Here is a 24,145-nt window from a genome sequence, read left to right as displayed (position 1 = left end):
GGGAAGAGACTCAAGTAGATCATAAACACCAGCATGAACTGGTTGGGCTGAGAGGCCTGTTTCTGTGCTAGGATCCTATGTATCTAATGTAATCCCATGTCCTACATGACTGACAACAGAACAGTTGATGTATGGCCCAGGGAAGATAGTCTTAGAGAGATTCAGGGCCATGCCAGAAATAAGCACGCAAAAACAGTGAAAAACAGCAAAAGAAAGTCCCATGTGGCACTCCCAATTTGACAGTAAAATTCCAAGCTTATAAATCGTAATTCCTAACATCTTGGGCCAAGCAAGTTTTCCCTTAGTGACACATAAATGGGCATGATGTCAAACTCAATTGAGCCCAACTTGCATCCATTCACTAAATTGATATTATCCCACAGGGAGCTGTGTTTTTTTTAAATGTATTTAAATTCTATTCAAATTAGTAAGCTGTGGCCTGCAGTCTAATGAGCTTCCAACAGCATATTGCTGAACGTTGACAAGGAATACAAAATAGGAACGTGTCACCATTCCCCCTCCTATAAATCTGACTGAGTGTTAATATTTAGAAAGCTCCGTGAATGGTGCCTGTCACCCAACCTCCTCGTGGGTCAACGTTGGCTTGGCAATCTCACCTCAGAGACAGAAGTGTAGCAGAGACGGTGCGCTGCATTAATTTGCACAAGAGTCTGTTCAAACAAGGCGCCTTCAGGTGAATGTAAGAACTCCTGTGACACTATTCAAATGAGAGGAAGGGAGTTGTCCTAACCAACATTGATCCCCCTACCAACATCACTAAAACAGATCATCTGGCCATTTCTTTCATTACTGTTTGTGGGAGCTTGCTGTGCACAGATTGACTGCATTCATTACAAAGTTGACTAATTACACTTCAAAAGTACTTCATTGCCTGGGAAGCATGCTTAAGTCATGGGAAATGCTGGATAAATACAATTGTTGTCTTTCATAGTATTATTGTTTGTGTTTAAATGAGAGCTTTCCTTCTGAAAACCTTAATAGATCAAAAGTTTTACATTTCCCCGAGAATTGTGAGCCTATTCTGCTTGATTCAGAGGCCAAACGCGGTGTTGTATGGCATGTTCTCCTGCATTAACTTCTCTGGCTGCAAGCTGTGCCACTACATCTTTAGTGCTAGGGCAGGTCAGGTCAGATATGGGGGAGGGGAGAACAGGAGTTTTGTTTTAAGTTGGTAATTGGGTTCACACTAGATGGAAACCAGATTTGTCCCAGTCTGAATTGCAATTGGGTTGATCATAGTAAGGAAAATTCTCCTTTTCAATCGTTTGAAGGATGTGAGAAACAGGGCCTTGCCAACAATCTCTCGGAAATGCAATTTTTGAACTTGGTGAATTTCCATTTTTGCTTGGTTGACCTCTGAGCGTTGGGTTGCAACCATTTTAAAATCCAGACATGTTGCCACATTCTTCTACTTTGAAAAAAAATCTACGTAAGACCGTTGCTCAAATAGCAAGCTTTGCAGCAGCACATAAATCTCCATCTGGCCTATATATTGGAGCATAACGATGGCTTTAAGGAGCAATACCATGAACAAGTGAATACATTGCTGTGTCCAGGAAAGGTCCTGTCTGTATGAATTTCAATCCTGTACACCGCCTACTTTTAACAGATAAAAATGAGCAATCTAGAATCAGAAATTGGGTGGGTCGTCAGTATTTACATGCACGGGCTAAAAGCAGCAAACATTTCAGGCTGTGTAGTTGATTATTTGAGGTGATAAGGTCATTGCCCAACTTTTATTTTTAAGGAGGAGGCAGCGGACATTAAAAAGGGAAGCATTGTCCTTTGCCGACTAACTAGTGAGCATTAATCATTGTTGAATTCTTTAGAGGGTATTTATAGAGAATGGGGCCAGTGTGAAAATAGAAGAACGATTTCAGTGATATATAATATCAAAAATATTTATCTTTGATTCTTCCTGTGGAAAGCTGATACTTTATCAGGTCCAGGCCTCTATTCAAGCCTAACTCTTGTTATCCGATGTGAAAATCCCAGTTATCTTCCTCTGATGGTTCACTCGACTCGGGTAGTAGATTGTTACACAGTCTAGGCACCATGCCCATGCCCCAGTCAGTGGTGAATATATTTTGGTATTGGTCAAGTAGTGGTATACGAGCAACAACTGTCTCAGTGTCCCTGTGTTGAGGAAGCATCCATTCTTGATCACTGTCCATTGCTTTCTGCAGAATGGGAAATTGGGTAAATGTTTGGAACAGGAGGAGGCCCCTTTCTCAGTGTCCCTGTGTTGAGGAAGCATCCGTTCTTGATCACTGTCCATTGCTTTCTGCAGAATGGGAAATTGGGTAAATGTTAGGAACAGGAGGAGGCCCCTTATGCCTTTTCCAGCATTCAGTTAGATCATGGGTAATCTGGATCTTAACTCAGTCTACCATCTTGTTTCCATCACCCTTTTACTCTTGCCGAACAAAGGGCTTGGCCCTCATTTTAAGGTTCTTCCATCCCTGCCACCACGCTCCTCTTTCTCCCCCCCCCCCCCCCGCCCCCCCCCCCCCCCCCCCCGCCCCCGCCCCCCACACACACTGCACACACACACACACCCCAAGGGGAAATATTTGGTTCAGTTATGTGGACAGCCAGAGTGAATCAGATTGGTGTCAACAGCACAGGTCCGATCCTTGTTCTGGTCGGGTGGATTCAGAGCCCAATGGCCCGGAAGTGAGAAGTGCTCAGCAGGCCTGACAGCAGTTCTGGAGAGAGAAAACTGAGCTAACGTTTCAAGTCTGGATGACTCTTTATCAAAGCAAGAGAGGGAAGGTTGCATGGAATGCACCCCTCCCTGACAGTTCCAGTCCGACAAGCTGCCTTCTCAAATTCAAGCCCCTCACTCCACCATTGGTGGCTGTGCCTTCAGCTGCCTGGGCCCAAAGCTTTGAAATTCCCTCCCTAAACCTCTCTGTCTCACTCTCTCTCTCTCTCTCTTCAATACATTCCTTAAAACACACCTGCTTGACCAAGCTTTTGGGCACCTGCCTAAATATCTCCGTGTGTGTGGGTGGGCAGGTGTCGAATGTTGTTTGATAAATACCCCTGTGAAGCACCTGGGGATATTTTGCTGTGGTAAAGTCAAATTGTTGTTGATGGGATGGACCCAAAGCAGGTGGTCTTCCAGCAATATCCTGGATTGTGACTAAGTGTGGGAATTAGGAACTGCTGAACCCAAAGTAATTTCCCCTCTGTTGCCCCTGCCCCATCCCTTTGGCATCGTAGGCTTTGTAAGGGGTGGGCAGAGATCCTGCCTCTGGCAAGGCAGGTTTAGAGCTCCCAGAAGAAGGAAGGACCTTTCCTCCAATGGGGAAATCCCTGTAGTTTTCCATCAAGAATCAGTATGAACCCTCTAGGAGATTTTGAATGATCTATGAAAGAGCCAGTACAGAATTGATGTGACAAATGCGCTCCTTATGTGCTGCATTGTACTATTCTATGATTTGGGGACAGTGTATCTCAACCAGGTCCCATTATTTCTTACTCTCCCTTGTTAAGGAATACATCTGATATGCTTTATTCTCTGCTTTAACATTAATGCAGTTCTCAGTGTGATAATGGGTGCAGTTGAGTCATTTAGCACTTCATAATTCATTAAAAGGCCATTTTCATCTTTGTAAGTCACAGTCAGAGCATTCCAATATTTCTCAATATTGAACACAAAGGTGTCATCTGCTTTGTGCAAAGCATAATTCATGTCAAGAGCAACCAATGTTGCATTGTTTGCATGTGAGTAAAAATGAGATTCAATCCTTCTACACTCTTTACCTGAAACAGTGGGGTTCCTTTTTAATTAGTAAATTTAAAAGAGGAAGTGTATAATTTAGACTAGTGTCACTGTGCACATAACAATTTGTTTACATACGAAAAGCAAAACTGCAGGGGCAGTAAAATTCCATCAGGTCTGTGATGAAAAGTAATTGACTTTAAATATTACAGATGCTGTCTGACCTGCTGGGTATTTTCAGCATCTTTGATTTTTAAAAAAAATCTGTTTATGTTTAACATTTGTTATTAGCCTGACAAATTCAAAATGGATGATCCAAAGTGCTCATTTACACCAACACTAAAGGTGTTTAATGTTGTTCATTTTCTGTTGTAGGTTGTTTGTTCGTGTAAATGTAATTCAATTTTGCAGCAAAACGTTAATCTGCTTCTGAGCAGAAAACAATTGAATGAACTGAGATTTTTGGAAATTCCTGCATTTTGCATGTCAATATTATAGTGACAAGTTACCTACCGGAATCTGCTGTAAACCTGCCGTTAACCTCCTAAACGAAATCCTTTCGGCTTTTTGACAGGGCATCGCCGTGTTACAGCCAATCACTTGTCAGTGAGTTAATCTGCTGACCCTTCTGTCTACGTGTCATAACTCAGGCACAAAAATTCAGACCAAGAAGCCCTGATCACTGCTCACCAATCATCATGCAATGGGCAAGCAGAGGTATCACTATAATCGGGGACGGCACAGTGGCACAATGGCTGGCACTGCTGCCTCACAGCTCCAGGGTCCCAGGTTCATTTCCAGCTTTGGGTGACTGTGTGGAGTTTGCACTTCCTCCCCGTGTCCGGGTGGGTTTCCTCCGGGTGCTACGGGTTCCTCCCACAGTCCAAAGATGTGCAGGTTAAGTGGATTGGCCATGTTAAATTGCCCCTTAGTGTCAAAAAAAGGTTAGGTGGGCTTACTGGGTTTTGGGGATAAGGTGGAGGTGTGGGCTTAGGTCGGATGCTCTTTCTAAGGGCCGGTGGACCGAATGGCCTCCTTCTGCACTGTAGATTCTGTAAAAGTGGCATTCCTGTGGCTTAGTCAGTATCACTCTTGCTTCTAACATTGCTCCGGATTCAAACCCCCTACACCCAAAATTGAGCAAAAATGATCGAGGCTGACACTGTATTGCAGCTTTGAAGGAGTGCTGCAGTGAGGTGTATTGCTGTGGGTGAAGTGATGAATCGAGGCTCTGTCTGTCACATCAGGTGACAAACAAAATCGCATGGCACTATTTCCAAGAAGAGAAGGGGATTTATCCCGGTGTTCTGGCTAATATTTATCTTTCAAAGCAACATTACAAGAAACAGATTATCTGCTCTTTATCACATTGCTATGTCTGGGAGCTTGTTATGTGTTGGCTTCTGTGTTTCCTCCATTAAACCAGTGACTACTCTTAAAAAGCAGTTCATTGGGTGTAAAACAGTTGGTGGCATCCAGTGGTTGTGACGAGTGTTACATAAATGCAATTCTTAGGGCGGCACGGTGGCGCAGTGGTTAGCACTGTTGCTTCACGGCGCCAAGGACCCAGGGTTGATCCCAGCCCCGGGTCACTGTCCATGTGGAGTTTGCAAATTCCCCGTGTCTGCGTGCGCCCCACCCCCACAACCCAAAACGATGTGCAAGTTAAGACGATTGGCCACGCTAAATTGCCCCATTAATTGGAAAAAATTTGGTGTTCTAAATTTATTTTTAAAAAAGAAATGCAAGTCCTTCTATTTTCTTTTAGAGCAGGATCTTGCAGTTATGTAGCTTTTTTAAACTAGTAAACCACCCCAAGACATTTCACAAAAGCGTTATCAAACAAAATTTGACACCAAGCCACCAAAAGGCGATATTAGAATAGGTCAAAGTAGGTTTTGAGGAATGTCATAAAGGAAGAGAGGCAGACAGAATGATTTCGGGAAGGGATCCCATATCAGCTTCCACACCTTAATTCCACCAAGACCCTACATTGGCTGCAGACTCCAAATTCTGGGAGACTTCCTTTGTTAATTTTGTTTAACACCTCAGATAAACCATGAACAATTGTAATGTGATCAACATGCTTGTAACCCAATGGCTGTCCATTATCCTTTCTCAATCTACACATGAAACATAGCAACATTTATGTCTCCTCTTACATCATTGTGGCTTTCAAACAAACATAGAATGATAAAGTACTAAGCAGTGTAACGTAGCTGGGCTGAGTAGCGCCTTCTCCCAAGTGGGATTAGGAAGGTGCAAGGATAGTCATCATTGAGCCACTGCCATACATCTCTGTGCAGCTAATGCAAGAGTGATATCAATGAAGCATTGTGAGCAAGGGGCTAGCCAAGCTTCTCATCCATAGAAGATAGATGGTCAAAGAGGACCAGCATGGAGAAGAAACCAGACTCTAAACAGTAAAAAAAGGCTAAATATTACATTTATGAACACTTAATCACATTGCGGGGGTAATTTTGTTTTGTGCCTTACTCCCTTTCCACTGTGAATTAGCAATATGGCTGTGGTGATATTTAAGAGGTGATATTGTGTCATTTTGCCTTGAGCTCTGGCCGTGACCTCCACTGCAACCATCTAATGGAGAAACCATTCAAGCACCCTCTGTCTAAAATGGCACTAATTTTAACCTGAGGCCTTGGAATTCTATAGAGTGGAATTCTCTAGCTGAAAGATTTTAATAGTAGGACATTTTGAAATGTGGACAGAATGTGTACAGACTTCCTCCATGGGATGTGTGTAACTAAAACATAATCATGTTCTTTATAACCGTGTTTCTGATTTTGTTACACGGTGATATACTTCCCCCAACCTTTAAAAATTTTTACAATTTGTAAATAAGTACAATGGTGTTTTAAAAGCATTGTTATTGTAGATTTTTGGCATGTTTATTCATTGTCTCTGTCCAACCTACTTTTTACCTTTTTGGTCCTTTAACCACGGTATAGCCAGGGGAGACAGAAGAAAATGGAAAGGTTCTACTGCTCTCCAAGACGAATGATCTTGCTTTAAGATTGCATTTAAATATCCACAAAAGCAAATAAATTATGCAAAACCCTGATAAATCACTAGTTAGACCTCAGCTGGAGCGTTGCGTCCCACTTCTAGGCACCACACATTGGGAAGGATGGCAAGGCCTTATAGAGGGCACAAAGGAAATTTACTAAAATTGTCCCAGAGATAAGGGACTTCAGTGATGTGGTGAAGCTGGGATTATTCTCCTTAGAAGCAGAAGGTTAAGGGGACAGCTCCAAAATTATGGGGGGTTGTTGAGAATAATTGAAGAGGAACGGTTTCCAATGGCAGGAGGCTATAAGATGGAGGAACATAAGTAGGCCATTCAGCCCATCACATCTTCTCCACCATTCATGACTGATCTGATATGATAATCCTCAACTCCACTTTCCCGCGTTATCCCCAGAAACCTTGAGCGGGATTCTCGGACCCTCCCCGCCGGGTCAGAGAATCGCCCGGGGCAGCCGCTGACGCTCTGGCGCATGCGCGGACTTACGCCGGCCAGCGAAGTCCTTTCGGCCCCGGCTGGCGTGGCACCAAAGGCCGTTCACGCCAGCCGGCGGAGCAGTAACCACTCTGGCGCAGGCCTAGCCCCTCAATGTGAGGGCTTGGCCCCTAAAGGTGCGGAGACCCTTCCGCACCTTTTGGGTGGCCCGACGCCAGAGTGGTTCACGCCACTCCAACACGCCGGGACCCCCCGCCCCGCCGGGTAGGGGAGAATCCCGGCCCTTGATTCCATTACTGATTATGAGGAGGGTCAGTAACCAGAGGAAACAGATTTAAGGGATCACCCAAGGAAAGCTTTTATTTTACATTAGTGGGTTGTTGTGGGCCGTAGGGATTCTGTGTTCCTGCCAGCAGCGCAACGCCGCCCATGGGTTCTCCGACGGCATGGGGTGGCTCAATTGGAAATCCCATTGACAAGCAGCGGGTGCAGAGAATTCACCTGCCAGCGAACGGCGCGCTGCCAGGAAACATACGGCTGGGGGACCGCAGAATCCCGTCCGTGATCTGGAAGGTGCTACCTAAAAGGGCAGTGGGAGCAGATTTAATTATAACTTACAAAAGAGAATTGTGTAAATATTTGAAGGGAAAATGTTCAGAGCAAGGAAATGGAATTAGTTGAATATCTCTCTAAGAGCTGGCAAAAGCAGAGGGTGGGCCCCCCACCTGTGTTGTATCATTCAGGGATTCAATGAAAATTTTCAAAACAACCACGGGACCATTGCTGAACAGAAAGGGGGCTTTATTTTTAATTTTACTGTAATACAAGGGAACTGATCGGCGGCAGTGAGAAATTTCCACGGCTGATGTAATAGTCACATTTTCCAAGTGGAGGAAGCAAAGAGTTCCTGGGCCCTGGCGAACACAAGATTTCCTTACAGCTCCTGAAGACGAAATGATAGAGAATGTATTATGCAAAAAAAAACCTAGAGAAACAGTGGTTACCGATCGCAAATCAATTGACAATTACTATGCCACAACAGAATGGTCCAAAGACCATCTTGAACCTTCCATATGTTTTAGCAGCATTACCTTCAGAGCACATAGGGAAATGCATGATGTGCCAACTAGCTACCTCCATTAATAACTGAAGCAAAACTGGTTCAGTAACCTTTCTCTGTAACAGTGATAAAAATATCCTGGGCCTATACCAAGCAACAATTAATAATAAGCAGTTTAGCGTTTGAAGTGAAAGTGAGCACATACGGTTGAATACTTTTGGCCAGATTACATCAGTCAGGCAAGTATTTTTTTAAAGATGGCTGTGTGAAAAGCAAGTCAGTGAGTTGAAATTATGTTCATATGCTTTGTATTATTGAACTTCTCCAGACAGCGTGTTCCAGAGTTTGAATCAGATCAGAGCATTGTCGACAGAAAATGATATCCAGACTTGTTCTTAATCCTCAGTGAGCCAAGGTGCACCCTATAACCCAGACGGTCAACCAATGGGAGGTTTTGTGATGGATGGCCAGCAACATATGGGAATCAGGCCTCCTGGTAAGACTTATATATGTGTGTATATTTTTCATGATCCATGCTCACCAGTGTTTACATCTTCATTCACACAATTCAGAGTGCTTTCCAGGATTATCACCCTCATCTTTTGCTGCACTTCGACTGCCTGCCTTGCCTTGCCTGTCTTCTATGCACCTAATGTTAAAAAGGGGAAACTGGTTTCTCTTGTTGCAGAAACCCATTACTCCGCTTGACCCTCAGATCCTGGTGTTTAAGAAAAAAATGGGTCTTTTTTGGCACTATCTGTTTTTTTTTTAACTTTGCTCATTTTCTGGAATCTTCTTGGATTTTTATCTCCCTTCTAGGACCTATGAGTGGAATGGGCATGAATATGGGCATGGAAGGGCAGTGGCACTACATGTAATCTTCATCTAGTTAACCAATCGCAAAGCAAGGGGGAAGTAAGTACAAATAGGGTCTTTGTTTTTACATCTTGTTCTAGGAGAATTTTTTTTCTTCATACATTTTTTTTTCTTTTTTTTTTGCTGTTCCCGCCCATAACTTCATGCTTCATTCACTCTTTTCCAAACTATTCTTGGGCTCTCTGTTTTCTTTTTCCTACTCATGAATGCTTGAATTCACCATTAGTGACATAAAGATTATTAAAAGCACACACACACGTGTATATAATATATATATATATATGTGTGTGTGTGTGTTTATATATGTATATACATATATATTTAGGGAACATTTGTGCCTAATGCTGTTATCTGGAACTGTGCGCAGTAACACAGAGCGAGAGCCACATGACAAAAACAAGAACCAGCCAGAGGGGGGAGTGTGTCGCCATAGCAACAGACTGATTGGCAAAATGTAAGCAGTCTGCAGCAGTGCAAGGAGAGGAAAGAGCATGTCCCCAAAGTGTCATAAATCTGTCTAGCCACAGTTGATGCATGAGTTACATTTATACACTAACCTGGGAGACACCAAAAAGGCAATCGGACAATGTTCTAACAGCAAAAGAAAACAGGAGCATTGAATATAATTTGAATTGAGACAAATCCCTACATATTCAATTAGGGTCCTGATTTTTTTTTCAGCTAACCATCCATGAAAGCATTTTTTTGGGGGGTTGCAGAAAATTATTTTTTATTTTTTTTGAAAAGCCAGGCAAAATGGAGGAGGGTGCAGCAGTGTGTGGAGTTCAGCTCAGACTAATTGCGCACATCCAAATTAAGTATGCCATCACGTGCAGTGTGACAAATGGATTTGACTTTTGGAGTATACAAAAATAGAGATCATTAATGCAATCCTGAATGGTTGGTCCGGGTAAAGCAGAGCCTTGTGAGCTTGCTGCATTCTACTGCCCTTGCCCTTGATGATAAATGAGCGTTATCCTCCTTTTTTTAATTAAACAAACCATTTTTTGTAGATTCCTGGAGTGCTCCATTCCATTTAAACACCAAACCGCACCAACCAACTGCAGCACACACAAAAAAGGCACATTCCCTTCTCCTACAATTTTTCCGAAGGTTGGCACTAATTGACGTCCTTCTGGTTGTTTCCAGTCGTGAAAGCAGTCTCTTCTGATTGTCCTCCCTCATGTGGCAGTACACATTTTTTAAGATCTCCAGGCCAAGTGAATTCTCGATATGTGCTCTGCGTGGACTCCAAGATCAGTCTGACAATTAGCTGTGAAAAAATTCTACTGAGCTGAGAAATGCAACAGACTTATTACCTTAGCATGGAAATTTCTGGCTTGGCTAATTTAAATATTGTTTCTTAGTTTCTAGGTCAATTAAATTTAAATGATGTATTATATGCTTCATGACCAATTAAATTAATAGGTTATTACAAAAATATTATCGGCTTATTTGATTATGGAGCTGTGGGTACAGTATATTTTATAAGCAATTTTCATTAGTTCACAATTGTTCCTTTAGGCTAGATTAAGCAGCCGTTTGCTGAACAGCCTGAGACCTGAATCCAAGGTGTTTGTAGCAGTCACAGAGCCATATTACACAGAAGCAAAGCCAATTGAACCTACTTAGTGAGAGCGCTATGCTTTCCAACCCTGATGATTATAGAGCTTATAGCTCTTAGAAACAATACACCTGTCAGTTCCCATCAACCATGGCAACCCATGCAGAAGGTAGAGGCCCACAGAAAGCGGGAGGCTCATTGTTTTAGCCCCCCATTTTTCTTTTTGTTTCCATCCAAACTCAGCCAAGGGTGGCCTGAATTCAAATTCTGCCTTTCAGACATTAGTGATCACAGAGAAAGATTTAATTAATGAACATTATTGATTTGCTCCCATGTGCCAAGCAGCCTCACAGGTATGGCTTAGTAAGCATGCTTAGTGACCCCAGCCCCCACCACCCTGGCTTCCTTGGAGGCCTTTGTTAGGAAATCCACCCTCCAATTACCAGGCAGAAGTTTTTTGACCTTTTTACAAGGTCATGATTCTCCCCCTTCTTTTGCTCAAAATCTTTCCATTTTCCGTAATAAAAATGATCGCTGATTAAGATTTCCCTTAAATTGCTGCGACCCCATGGTCTTTGAACAATAGGGGTATGTTGTTCCAGTTTTCTCCAGCGGGACAGTGTAATTAGAAATTTCTTTTTAATTGCACCACGGCCAGTTTGGACTAAACCTTTCCTACAATAATGAGGGACTCATTTCAAACTGTGGGACACATTTCGAATGTTACTCTCAACATTTACTTCTTGCATGATCATGTTTTCCTTTACAATGACTTAAACTTCTAAAAGTTTTTTAGACTATTATTTTATTGTTGGTCTAAACTTCCCATTGTTTTGCAAAACACAGTGTAGCCAAATGTGTTTGTGTTATACATCGAACAAGATCTTTATTTACCAGTTACAGTTTTGCCTAACCCCCTCTTTGTTTTGACTGTATATGTTGTTAATGTTCTAAGTAGGTTCAGAAGTAGTTTCGCTAAAGAGTTTTGTGTGCTTTTTTGCAGGATTGCAAGGTATGCCAGGGGACTATGTATCTCAGGGTGGTCCAATGGGTATGAGCATGGGACAGCCAAGTTACACCCCTCCCCAGATGCCCCCTCACCCTGCCCAATTACGACATGGACCTCCCATGCATTCCTACATTCCTGGACACCCTCACCACCCAGCGATGATGATGCATGGAGGACCACCACCCCACCCTGGAATGCCAATGTCAGCATCTAGCCCCACAATGCTTAACCCAGGAGACCCAACAATGGGAGGACAAGTCATGGACATCCATGCCCAGTAGCTGAAGGGAAATTGCATCCACAATGCTGACCTGAGTTTCAGACACTGATTCCTAAGGCAGTGAAATAGGAGCTCTGTTCTTCACATCAACTGTGGACCAACCAGAATCGGACATCTTTCACAGGGATCCTCAGATCAGGAAGCATCATGTGAGAATCAACTCCTGGGGACAAGGAATTCTGTTAAATGCTATTGTAGAATCACATAGGACGATAAGAGAGAGAAGACTGCTCTGGTTATAACTTGTACATTGGATTACACTGTCCCTATAATATGTTGTTTCTTGTAGATTTTAAAAAATACTATGTAAACTTTCTTCCACACTATGTGTGTTGTTTCCAAGGCCCCAGTCCTCCTGCAATATCCTCCTTAGTGCGAAGGCAGCCTTACATATTGCCCTGCAAATGACTGAAAACCGTTATTATCAGGATTTCTTTTTTTACACGACGCTACGTATGTCGGGCAGAAGACTGCCCAGGCAGGATTTCAGTCACGCAGTCTCTAGCCTAGGGCTTGAATTTGCATGTCTAATTCATTTACTCACCATATTTGAATTGGCCTGAAATCGGGTAGGATGGGAAAACTGCAGCCATCAACAATGATTAATCAGCGGTTTGCAGGCAGTGTCTTAAGGAGAGTGCTCTTGTCACATCAGAGACTCCGCACAACAACGCGGACACGTATCACATTCTCATTGATGCAATTAAAAACATCCACGGACCGGTTGAAGACATTTTGTCTTTACAAGTATGTTTACACCATTCTTTTATTCTCAACAACAACAACAAAAGAACATCAACATGTTATCGTCTGAGCGCATTTCCATTTCGGTGATCAATCCGGGGAGAATTTGTGTAAACCTTGTAAATAGATACAATTCTTTTTTTGTGCAAAAAAAAAGGACTGGAAATAATTAAATGTATTATTGCAAATTTTTTTTGTAAAAGTAGCAGTTTGGTATGAGTTGGCATGCATAAAATTTACTAAATGGGATGAGCTAATGCCTATTATTGTGGTTCTAAACAGATGCTTGTGGATAGCATTTTTTTTCTATCAAGAAAGCAAGAAGTTAATGGTAATAATCGCACACAGAGTCTTAGAGTTCTGATCGAAGCGGTTTGGATTGTAACATAACGGAGTCAATTGTTGTAGTTTTCCTTAACTGTGTGCGGTCATGAAATCTGAATATAAAATAAAAATTATTTTTGTCATGCTGATTGTTCTTGTTTGGGGAATACCATTCTTTACTTCCACCAATGTCAGTGCTTTTCTTTTTTGTTCAAACAAATCCTTTGGACTGACGCAAGTGACGACGCCAATCGTAGTCTCGCTTTATCCGGCTCGCAAAATGTTGAGAAAGGAGGAGGGGCTGGGGGGGGGGGGGCGGATTCCTGATGTGGGAGGGGCGGATTCCTGATGTGGGAGGGGATGATTCCTGATGTGGGGGGAGCTGATTCCTGATGGGTGTGTGTGGTGGAGAGGGGCTGATTCCTGATGTGGGAGGGGCTGATTCCTGATGTGGGGGGAGCTGATTCCTGATGTGTGTGTGTGGTGGAGAGGGGCTGATTCCTGATGTGTGTGTGGGGATGCGGGGGCGGGCTGATTCCTGATGTGTGTGTGGGGAGGGGGGGCTGATTCTTGATGAGGGGAGCTGATTCCTGATGTGTGTGTGTGTGTGGGGGGGGGGGGGGGCTGATTCTTGATGAGGGGAGCTGATTCCTGATGTGTGTGGGGGGGGGGGGGTGATTCCAGATGTGTGGCGAGCTGATTCCTGATGTGTGTGTGGGGGAGGGAGGGGCTGAATCCTGATGTGTGTGTGGGAGGGAGGGGCTGATTCCTGATGTGTGTGTGGGAGGGAGGGGCTGATTCCTGATGTGTGTGTGTGGGAGGGAGGGGCTGATTCCTGATGTGTGTGTGGGAGGGAGGGAGGGGCTGATTCCTGATGTGTGTGTGGGAGGGAGGGGCTGATTCCTGATGAGGGGAGCTGATTCCTGATATGTGTGTGGGAGGGAGGGGCTGATTCCTGATGAGGGGAGCTGATTCCTGATGTGTGTATGGGGTGGGGGGGGGGGTGCTGATTACTGATGTGTATGGGGGGGGGGTGATTCCTGATGTTGGGGGGTGGGCTCACGAGGTTGCGAGCTGACGTGGGGGGGGGGGTGTTCTCGAGGTTTGGGGGGGGGGGGGGGGCTGCTGTTCCCAAGATTGTGGGGGCTGTTCCCCGAGGTTGGAGGGCAGTTCCCCAAGGTTGGTAGAGTGATGACCCCCGATGTTGGGAGGCTGATTTCAGATGGTGGCCATCCGCCAGGAGATCTGTCCGGGCGCCTGAGGTTGTAAAAGAGAAACCACTTTTCTATAATGGGACTGTCAAACTCAGCTCGCTGTTCATCTGTAACCCAAGTGGCGTTGACACACGCAACAACAACAAATAATCACCCCTTTCATAGAATCCCTACAGTGCAGAAGGAGGCCATTTGGCCCATCAAGTCTGCACCTACCCTCTGAAAGTGTACTTCACCCAAGCTCACTACCCCACCAAACCCTTTAGGTTAATTCTCTAAATGACACATATGTCTGGACACTAAGGGCATTTAGCATAGCCAATCCACCTAACCCGCACATCTTTGGACTGTGGGAGGAAACCGGAGCACCCGGAGGAAACCCACGCAGACACGGAGAGAAAGTGCAAACTCCACACAGTGACCAGAGGTCGGAATTGAACCCGGTTCGCTGGAGCAGCAGTGCTAACCACTGTGCTACCGTGCTTCCTCGCAAACATTTCATTACACCTTGAAGTTTACCTCATATCCTGGAAAGAAGTTACCAAAAGTGCAATCGATAATTTGATAAACTTTGGAAAATGATGCATTTTTGCATTTTGTCCGTCCCTTTATTGTTTCTGTTTTGTTTTAAACCGTGCATTTATTTATTTTGTTTTTTTACAAAGTGTTTGCTTCAACTTGCTGGATTTTGCCCACCACAGGAATCAGAATGGGCTAGCGGAATGCTTTATTAAAGAGCATTAACAAGAGAGAGGGGTCCAGGTGGTTGCTGGATCAGCTCAAATTGGCCGAAATGTAACAATAAAAATACTTTCTGAAAATAAATGTTAGCATCAGATGTGTTCCTCTCCCTTCCCATCCAAATTAAAAGCACGGATACAGATGACCGTAGTCGTGTGGAAAACCGGTCGCTCCTTTTTGCATTAAAATTCATTTGGATAAAATTGCCACAAACATTTAAATACAGAGATTAGTTCCCAGTCATGCCTTATTGCACTCTCTGAATGGACACGTTAAGTACATTTTGTTGGTGGAGAGACCGTTTTCTCGGGGCTGCCAGGCGTTTCCTAGCTACACCAGATCCAAAATACCCCCCCCCCCCCCCGCCCCCCTCCAGCCCATCCCACCCCAAGCGAGGTCGCAGTGGGCACCCTCTTCCCTCCATAATTCAGGACCGCTGCATCCCCTCACTCTCCGGAGGGTGGGCTAAAGAGCGCCTCGCTCCGCCTATTCCTCCCCCCCCCCTCACGCAGGACCTCCCCCCCCCCCCCTCCCCAAACAAAACCCCCCACAGAGACCCCCAGAAGAATGTGCTGAGAAAGTTTGCGCAGTATAAAGGCTCTGTTAGTGTGGAGGCTGCAAAATAATCCCAGAGCCACTCCATCCCTACTTCAGGCAGCCAGCAATCTTTCTCAGGTTTGACTGCCATCTCTTGGGAAGGTCGAAGAATGATTCTTGCGAATATGCCCAGCGCTTTGTGTTCACCCCCCCCCCCCCCCCCCCGGCTCCACTCAGCCATTGGAGGGGGGCGGGGGGGCTGACTATTTTCAGCACTGCTCTTATTTTGGGGCAAAACGAAAAACAGAACAATTGAATAAGAGGAGCTCTGGTGACAATTCTTCCCCGGGATTGTGTGCGTCAGGGGGAAATACATCCAGCTGTTTGTTGAGGGACGAAGTCTCCTTTTGAAGCTGCTTGCTCGGGGTTAGCCCGGAGTGTTTGTGTGCGAGAGCATGTGTGAAAATGTGAGTGAGTGTGAATGTGTGCGTACGTGTGCTTGTGTGTGTTAGTGAGTACGCGTGTTTGTGTGCGTTAGTGAGAACGTTTGTCTCTGTGTTTATTCGTGTTTATGTGGACTGGTTTTGCTCACTTGGCTGGACAGCTGGTTTTTGAGGCAGAGTGCAACCAGCACTCTGTTAGTGTGGTTCTGTCCCTGTACCGGCTGAGGTTATTCATGAAGGCCCAGCCGTTTCAACCTTGCCGCCAGCTTGCGGTGTGGTGATCCCCAAGTTAAATCACTACCAGTCAGCTCTCCCCCTCACATGGGACAGCAGCCTATGGTCATCGGTGACTATGGCAACTTTGTTTTTACATGTTTGTATGTGTGAATGTGTTTGTGTATGTGCTTTTGTATGAGTTGAACCTTGAGTTTGTGAGTGTGTTTGTGTATATATATGTGAGTTTGTGTGTTTGTGAATGTATGTGTGAGTTTGTGTATGTAAGTTTGTGTGTTTGTGAATGCATGTATTTAGGTGTTTGTGAGTGTATGTCTGTGTGTATGTGATGGAGAGTGTGTATGAGTGTGTGTGGCTATGTCTGTGATTGTGTGTATGAGAGTTGTGTCTGTGTGTATGTGTATGATTGTGAGTGTGTATGATTGTGAGTATGTATGAGTGTGTGTATGTCTGTGTGATTCTGAGTGTGTATATGTCTATGTGTGTGTATGTGTCTGCATGTGTGTGAGTGTGTGTACGTAACTGTGTGCATGATTGAGTGTGTCTGTGTGTGTCGCTATGAGGGTGCATGAGTGTGTGTGTGTATGTGATTTTGTGTGTGATTGTGTGTGAGTGAGTGTGTGTCTATGTATGTGATTTTGTTGTGTTTGAGTGTGTGTGATTGAGTGTGTTTCAGTGTGTGTATGTGTGTGCGTATGTGATTGTGAATGTGTCTAAGTTTGTGTATGAGTGCATGCATGTTGCTGAGTGTGCGATTGTGAGTGATTCTGAGTGTAACTGTGTATGTATGATTGTGAGTGTGTGCCAGTGTGTATTTGTGTGATTGTGAGTGTGTGCCAGTGTGGGTTTGTGTGATTGTGTGTGTATGTAATTGTATGCGTATGTGATTGTGAATGTGTGTCTGTGCATGAGTGTCTGTGTGATTGTGTCTGTGTGTATGTGATTGTGAGTGTGTGTGTGTGATTGTGAGTGTGTGTGTAATTATGAGTGTGTGTCTGTGTATGAGTGTGTGTGTGATTGTGTGTCTGTGTGTGATTGTGAGTGTGTGTGTAATTATGAGTGTGAGTCTGTGTATAAGTATGTGTGTGATTGTGTGTGGGATTGTGAGTGTGTGTATGTGTGTGAATGCGATTGTGAGTGTGATTGTGAGTGTGTATGTGATTGTGAGTGTGTGTGAGTGTGATTGTGTGTGTAATTGTGAGTGTGTGTGATTCTGAGTGTGTGTGATTGTGAGTGCGTGTCTGTGTGTGGTTGTGAGTGTGTGATTGTGAGTGTGTGTGTGATTGTGAGTGTGTGTGTAATTATGAGTGTGTGTATGTGTATGAGTGTGTGTGTGATTCTGAGTGTCTGTGTGTGCGATTGTGAGTGTGTGTGAATGTGATTGTGAGTGTGATTGTGAGTGTGTGTGCAGGCGATTGTGAGTGTGTGTGTGATTGTGTGTGAGATTGTGAGCGTGTATGTGTTTGTGAGTATGTTTGTGTGTGTGATTGTGAGTGTGTGTGATTGTGAGTGTGTGTGATTGTGAGTGTGTCTATGTGTGTGTGTGGCTGTGTGTTTGTGTGTGCGATTGTGAGTGTGTGTATATGTGGGTGAGTGTGTTGACTTCAAGTCAAGCGGTGGCTGGACGGAGGAAAGGGTTGAGGAGGAGATCATGTTAATATCCCTCCCCCCCCCCCCCCCCCTCCTCCCGTGCTGCCATGGCTTTGGATGTCATTGGTTTCCTTGGTGACAAGTAATACAGCCCAAAACCCCCGGGCTCCCAGATTGTTAGAGAGGGAGAGACTCTATTTCTGGACCCTCATCTATCACTGTCAGGAGATAATGATTCCCGTTTCAGCTTCTTATTGATGTATGTAATTGCGTTATCTCCGAAGGAAGGGGAAGGGCCGATCAATAAGAGCTTTGGTCTGGGAGGGAGCTGGCAGTCCGTGGCCGCGAGAATGGAGAGATAGCCTTTCGAAAGCGTCTCATTCTTTTCAGTTATTGCGACCAACACCCCAGGCACAAGGCAGCAGAGGGTTAAGTTCTTAACAAGGGAGAGGCAAGTAAAGAGGGAGCCGAATGGGTCGCAGTTACACTTGCAGTGAATAAAGAATAAAAGTTCATTAGCAATACTGGCCAACAATTACTATCACCAACCGCCCAACCAGCAGAATTCACAACCTGAAAGTTCAACTGAATATCCAAGCACCATTTTCACAACATCCAATCGGGACACACACACACAGGTTTTTCAGTTTAATGAAGCGGTGAAAGCAAAACACTTCAAAAATTAACGGCGCACTGTAAAAGGCATTTTAATTTACTCGCCTTCTCCCTCCCCCCCCCCCCCCCCTTTCCCCCCTTTCAACCATTTGCAGTGTCAGGTCGCTAAGACACAGTCACCTCGACACAACTGGTTCCTTGCGAACAGGTTACGACCTCGCACTGATGTCAAGTTTATTTATTTTACTCTCTCTCTCTTTTGAGCGCGAAATGCGACTTCTTTAAATTCAAAAAATAGAGTGAGACGTATTTGTGCGAGTCCTAATACCCCCCCCCCCCCCTCTCCTTCACGGGTTTAGTTAAAAAGATGCATTGAATTGTTTGGTGTTTGTTCAAACTCCCGGGATGACTACATTCGGAGCGGCTGGTGCTGTTGGAAATATTAACCGGCCGCTTTCTGTTACACCAGCCAGATGTCGCTCAGTTGTTGCAACTTGTTTTTTGTTGTTGTTGAAGTTTTGACTTTACCGACTGTCGCCCGCACTACAACTAAACTGTAGGCGGGGTTAAATGCAAAAACTGCAATGCAAAAAAACTGCTCTAAATATTACCTTCACTCCCCGAGATTGTACCCCCTAATTGAAACTCCTTTCAATTTCACCCACCTCTCCTTTCAATTTCACCCACCTCTCCTTTCAATTTCACCCACCTCTCCTTTCAATTTCACCCACCTCTCCTTTCAATTTCACCCACCTCTCCTTTCAATTTCACCCACCTCTCCTTTCAATTTCACCCACCTCTCCTTTGAATTTCACCCACCTCTCCTTTCAATTTCACCCACCTCTCCTTTCAATTTCACCCACCTCTCCTTTCAATTTCACCCACCTCTCCTTTCAATTTCACCCACCTCTCCTTTGAATTTCACCCACCTCTCCTTTCAATTTCACCCACCTCTCCTTTCAATTTCACCCACCTCTCCTTTGAATTTCACCCACCTCTCCTTTCAATTTCACCCATCTCTCCTTTCAATTTCACCCACCTCTCCTTTCAATTTCACCCACCTCTCCTTTCAATTTCACCCACCTCTCCTTTCAATTTCACCCACCTCTCCTTTCAATTTCTGTCTCAATCAATTCGCTGACCAACATAACACTGGTTCACCTGGCTGCACTGGGTGTGTCTGATATTTAAAAAAAAATATTTGGAACAAGAGTGATGATTTCATCCGAAACCCTCCCTTCAGTAGAATCACATTGAGGTAAGAGCTCCCTGGGTTTCGGCCGCTTTAATCTCGCAACTCCTCAATTCAGCGGCAAACACTGCTTTAATGTACTTTGCAATGTTACGGAGAAATGCACCCCAGAATGAAACATGTGAGCTTTGATTGGGGCTGGTTAAAATATTCCTTCAAACGAGCTTCTCAGTAAATATAGAAATGACTTATTCCTTCTGACAGTTCATTTGATTTTTTTTTTGGTTGTAATCCTCTCTGAGTGCCGTGCACCGTTCCCGCGGGGGTTTGGGAGGGGGGTGGCTGGTGGATGTACAGTTAATACATTCTCTGCCTCATACTTGGGAGTGTCACACCACATCCCTCAGCTGCCTGGAAGGGTTGTTCTCTCTGGCTATTTTTTTTATTTGTAAACAGGTGATTTGTTATTACCTTTGCGTTTAGATACAGAGATCTGATTTACCCCAGAGTCAGAAAGCTGGCTGTCCCCCAAAGCAGCGGGATCGAAGGCAGGTCAGAAGTAATCGAATGTTAACCATCACAACGGGACCGTTACTGGGAGAAACGCAAACTCCCCCAGTTTGAAACGGCTGGAACGAAAATGTGACCAAGTGTTATTTCAGTGTAGAAACTGCAGAGGCTGCCCCGTGACACAGGTTGTTTAACACAAAACAAAGTGAAAGTATTTCACCCTGCATGTCACCCTGATCAGAAAGTTAAATGATCTCAATAGCACCGGGGGCGGCGCTTTCCAAATTGTTCGGCTCTCCTGGGCTAGCGTCCGCTTGAAATTTACAGTTTATTTTGTTGGTTCAACAAATGATCATTTTAAATCTCATGTCTGTGTCACTGATAACAACTGTTTGAGCTCTCCTCGAGTCGCCATTAATCGGAGCATATCGAAATTATTTCCTTTCCAGGCAAATGCCGAGAACATAAATAAACGGTTTGAATTAGGGTCCAGACTGAACATATTTTCCGAGCGAGTGATTTTTAAATGGGAGGTTGGAAGGGTGGGGATAGGGGAGGGGGGAGTGGGGGACTGCGTCTCGAAGGAATGGCTGAAAATGTAATCTCGTTCAGAGATTAAAAATGAAGAACCGAACTTTGGAAAAGTCGAAAGTTCAGAACGAAATTGAGGAGGACAAAGTCTGTCTGGTTTATTCATCCTTCGCTGCCGTAGACATTTTGTCGATGGTTTTCTTAACAGATTGTTCAAGGGTCCCAAACGGGTACAAAATATATATTGTTTCGACTAAGGGCGGCGCGGACCCCGACATTCCCAGGAGTTTGTTCGTTCAGGGAACAGTCGGAGAGTAAAATTCAACCGCCGGGAAAGGGAGCGAATGCAAGTGATCCCTGACTGGCGCTGAAAAATGACCAAGCCAATACTATTTCCATCCCAGGACACTGCGCTACTCCGACTCCAGAAGGCCACCTATCAACAAATTATTGATGTAAATATTCAGATGATTGGATCAAAGTGCTGGAAGGCGACCGTGCAGATATTCTAAACCCAACAATTACAAACACCCCGATTTCCAGAAACACAGGAGGAATATTTCAAATATTTCATTGCAATAAATAAGACAATATTTCCATTCTGAGATTCTCTGCGCGTTCACATTTCTTGGTCGGTTGCTCTGTAAAAGGATGCTAACTGACATCTATTAGATTCCTGTTTAGTTATAGTCTTAGTTCTGTAGGAAGCATCGCAATTGTCAGGATGTCCTCAGAACGAGCCGGTGCTCATTCCAGTTGAGTGTTTAAATCAGCCCCAACCCAAACCTTAAATGCTATATAATCCATTCAAGGAATGTCATCTTTAAAAAAAAGATATACACATCAGAGTGAGAACCAAGTGTGTCGCGTGAGATGGGTGGAAGACACGAATTTTCCGAAGATCTGAGACGCAGCAAATTTGGAGCAGAGGATTTGGGAGAGGGAGGGGGGTAGGCAGAGAGAGGTTCACGATGAGAGGAGTGGTGAACAGTGACACATTTGCAAAGATCAGAGGAGGGAGGGATGATATACGTCAAAGCTAAGCAAGGAGGAAAAAGGAGGTAGACGCGGAGGAAAAATAAATTCAGGGATTTTTGTCACACAAGAAGTGAGGAGTGATTCCAGGGAATTTGGGATAGCTGCTGGGTTTGCGAAGGGGCGGCCGACCTCCCCCTACTGGCGAACTGTTTAAACTCAGTAAACTCACTGCATTCGAACTAAAGCAGATGGCAGAGAATTTCCCAGAACATCGCTGCATGGTTCCTGCAGTTTTTGTTTTTTACTCCCAGAAATACAAACATATATAGACATATGTATAAATATATATACATACAGGATCATGTTTTAAAATGAAGCCGTTCCTTGCAACAGGCTTAAAGGAAGACAGATGCATAAGCTTCGGTCAGAATTTCCTCATTAATTCAGCCAATCAAACCCCATCTTCATTTACTGAGCTGCCGACTGATTTAATCTGTGCACATCAGTGTGGGACAGCTGCAATTACAAGCAGTAAAATGACATGTCTTGGCTATTGTTGTCAAATATGGTGGGTAAAAAAAATGTGACAAGCATTTCCACAGTAACTTGTCTAAATGAAACTGTATCAGAGTAGATATGGCAAAGGTGAAGTTTCCGCGATGCACTCTGTTTAATTATTGTCTCCACACTCGTGTGAAAAGTAGCAGGGGGTTTGAAGATGGGTGAATGTTGCCCCTGGCCTTATCAAGCGATTGCACTTTGATTGCTGGGCAGCAATGCCGTTGCCACGTTGGAACATGCCCTATAACGTTCCTTCTTTCAAGTGTGAGCAAATTAAGAGCATCTCTGACTCAGTTGCACGGTTTCTTGTCTCTTGCTTCCCTTCTATTTATTTTAATGAGATCATCTACTGTTAACCCTTTCACCAAGGCAAATTTAGATTTAGGGTTTGGACAAGCCTCCCCCAGACATCATTAATTCGATACTTACATCGTTTAAAGAATGTGAGACCCGCGTATTTTTTTCTTGCGGGAGGGGGGGATAAAATATTTTGCTGAAAATTCGAACAAAACATCCAAATAATTCAAAGATAAAAATGAACAACTTTAATCACTGCAGTATTCTGGCCGACTGGAACTGGGGAGTGGGGATGTTAATTCTTTCATGTTGCTCCTCAGTTTTTAGTTTACTGGTATCATTGCCATTGCAAATTTAAATCCATTCACTGATTATTTCCTATCAGCCACTAGCTATTCTAATACCATTAGCTCCAATATAGCCAATTATTGTAATCATAAAACAACTTTCTTTCAACCAGTATGCGTTTGTTTTGTGTTTTTATAATAAAATGAGCTATTGTTGGGAGAAAGCTTTTCATTAATTGATTGAGGTCACACATTCTGTATGGAGTGGCATTAGGTGTGGTAACATTCCGGGAAAGAAAATGTGGCTATATGCATTGTACCTGTTCAGCCATTCTTCTCTGCCTCTCTGTCTCTGTCTGTCTCTCTCTCTCTTCAAGCCCCATTCTTCTCTGAGTCCTGAGATCTTCTTCAGCCAGCAGAAGGAATTAAGATTGACCTTGGCAACTGATTGCCAAGGTCAGAGCAGACAAGGCTGCCTCAGGTGTCAGCACATGCTAGGCCAGCTCAGCTCCACTCCACCTGATGAGATCTGATCCAATAATAGTCACTGTGTTAGCCTTTAATGAGGCGCCCTGTGAGAGCTTATCGGCCTCCACCTGCTCTCTGCGGTAATACCAACAGTTCCAGAGAATGTCAAAAAAGCACAACTGTCCTTTCCCTCTTCATTCTCTTGTACTGGGAGATTGTATTTCAGACTAACAATAGCCACTTATGCTCTGGCCTTCTTTGATCCAGGTATGTCCTGGAAGAGCACCTGACAGTGAGTTTTGATGCAAGAGAGAATGTGAAGAAGGAAACAGGACCCTCTATATCTGTGGTTAATATGAAGGATGAGATTATGGGGTGAACTTCATTGAGAACAATTCAGTTTAGTGTCTCACAATGTCAGTACCTTTCAGATCCTGCAGATTTATCTGATAATACAATATATCTGTTTCCATGATTATCATAAACACATAAATTATCATCTCAAACGATTTTTGTGAAGGTCCTTTATACTGCAATAAATGGTATGTGACAGCCGAATCCTTTGGGTAAAGTAGTAAAAGCAATCAAATACCAAACAGATAAGACATTTTTAAAAAACACTGTGCATTCAATATTTAATCTTTTAATTTTAGACAAAAGAAAATAAACTAAAAGTAGAACCAGGCATATGTGAAATTTGGCTCTTGATTTTAACTTTTACAAGCAGTCTGCAAATATTATAGAAATTGTAAAGATCTGGTGACAGGCATTCAGTGTTCATAATTTTTAGTTCTGGAAGTTGACATTATTCAAGTGTTATAAAATAATATCAAAACATGGGCTGAGGAAGAGAATTCT

The 24,145-nt window shown here is 43.9% G+C and overlaps 1 protein-coding gene and 1 long non-coding RNA gene across 5 annotated transcripts in view; one reads left to right on the top strand and one right to left on the bottom strand.

Moving 5' to 3' along the window:
* Positions 1–13,238, top strand: part of LOC119971580 (homeobox protein Meis1) — a 239,591-nt gene extending 226,353 nt beyond the window's left edge. For 2 of the 4 annotated variants that reach the window (XM_038807375.1, XM_038807367.1), the window contains exons 11-13: positions 8,699–8,788; positions 9,112–9,207; positions 11,736–11,938. In XM_038807375.1, coding sequence (XP_038663303.1) covers positions 8,699–8,788; positions 9,112–9,170 — 149 coding nt within the window. In that variant the 3' untranslated portion in view covers positions 9,171–9,207; positions 11,736–11,938. Of the gene's footprint in view, positions 1–8,698; positions 8,789–9,111; positions 9,208–11,735 lie in introns of all 4 variants that reach the window. The other 2 variants (XM_038807358.1, XM_038807350.1) reach the window with 1 other exon arrangement.
* Positions 8,017–23,360, bottom strand: LOC119971601. Its single transcript, XR_005461873.1, has 3 exons — positions 23,140–23,360; positions 12,053–12,184; positions 8,017–8,175 (listed from the first exon to the last, which is right to left on the bottom strand). It is a non-coding gene; the product is annotated as an uncharacterized LOC119971601 (long non-coding RNA).
* Between the last annotated feature and the right edge of the window lie 785 nt (positions 23,361–24,145).

Source organism: Scyliorhinus canicula, chromosome 1 (genome assembly GCF_902713615.1).
Source record: "Scyliorhinus canicula chromosome 1, sScyCan1.1, whole genome shotgun sequence".
In the NCBI taxonomy this organism is placed as follows: Eukaryota; Metazoa; Chordata; class Chondrichthyes; order Carcharhiniformes; family Scyliorhinidae; genus Scyliorhinus; species Scyliorhinus canicula.
Note: the sequence above shows the minus strand (reverse complement) of the source record. Positions and strands in the feature narration are given on the sequence as shown.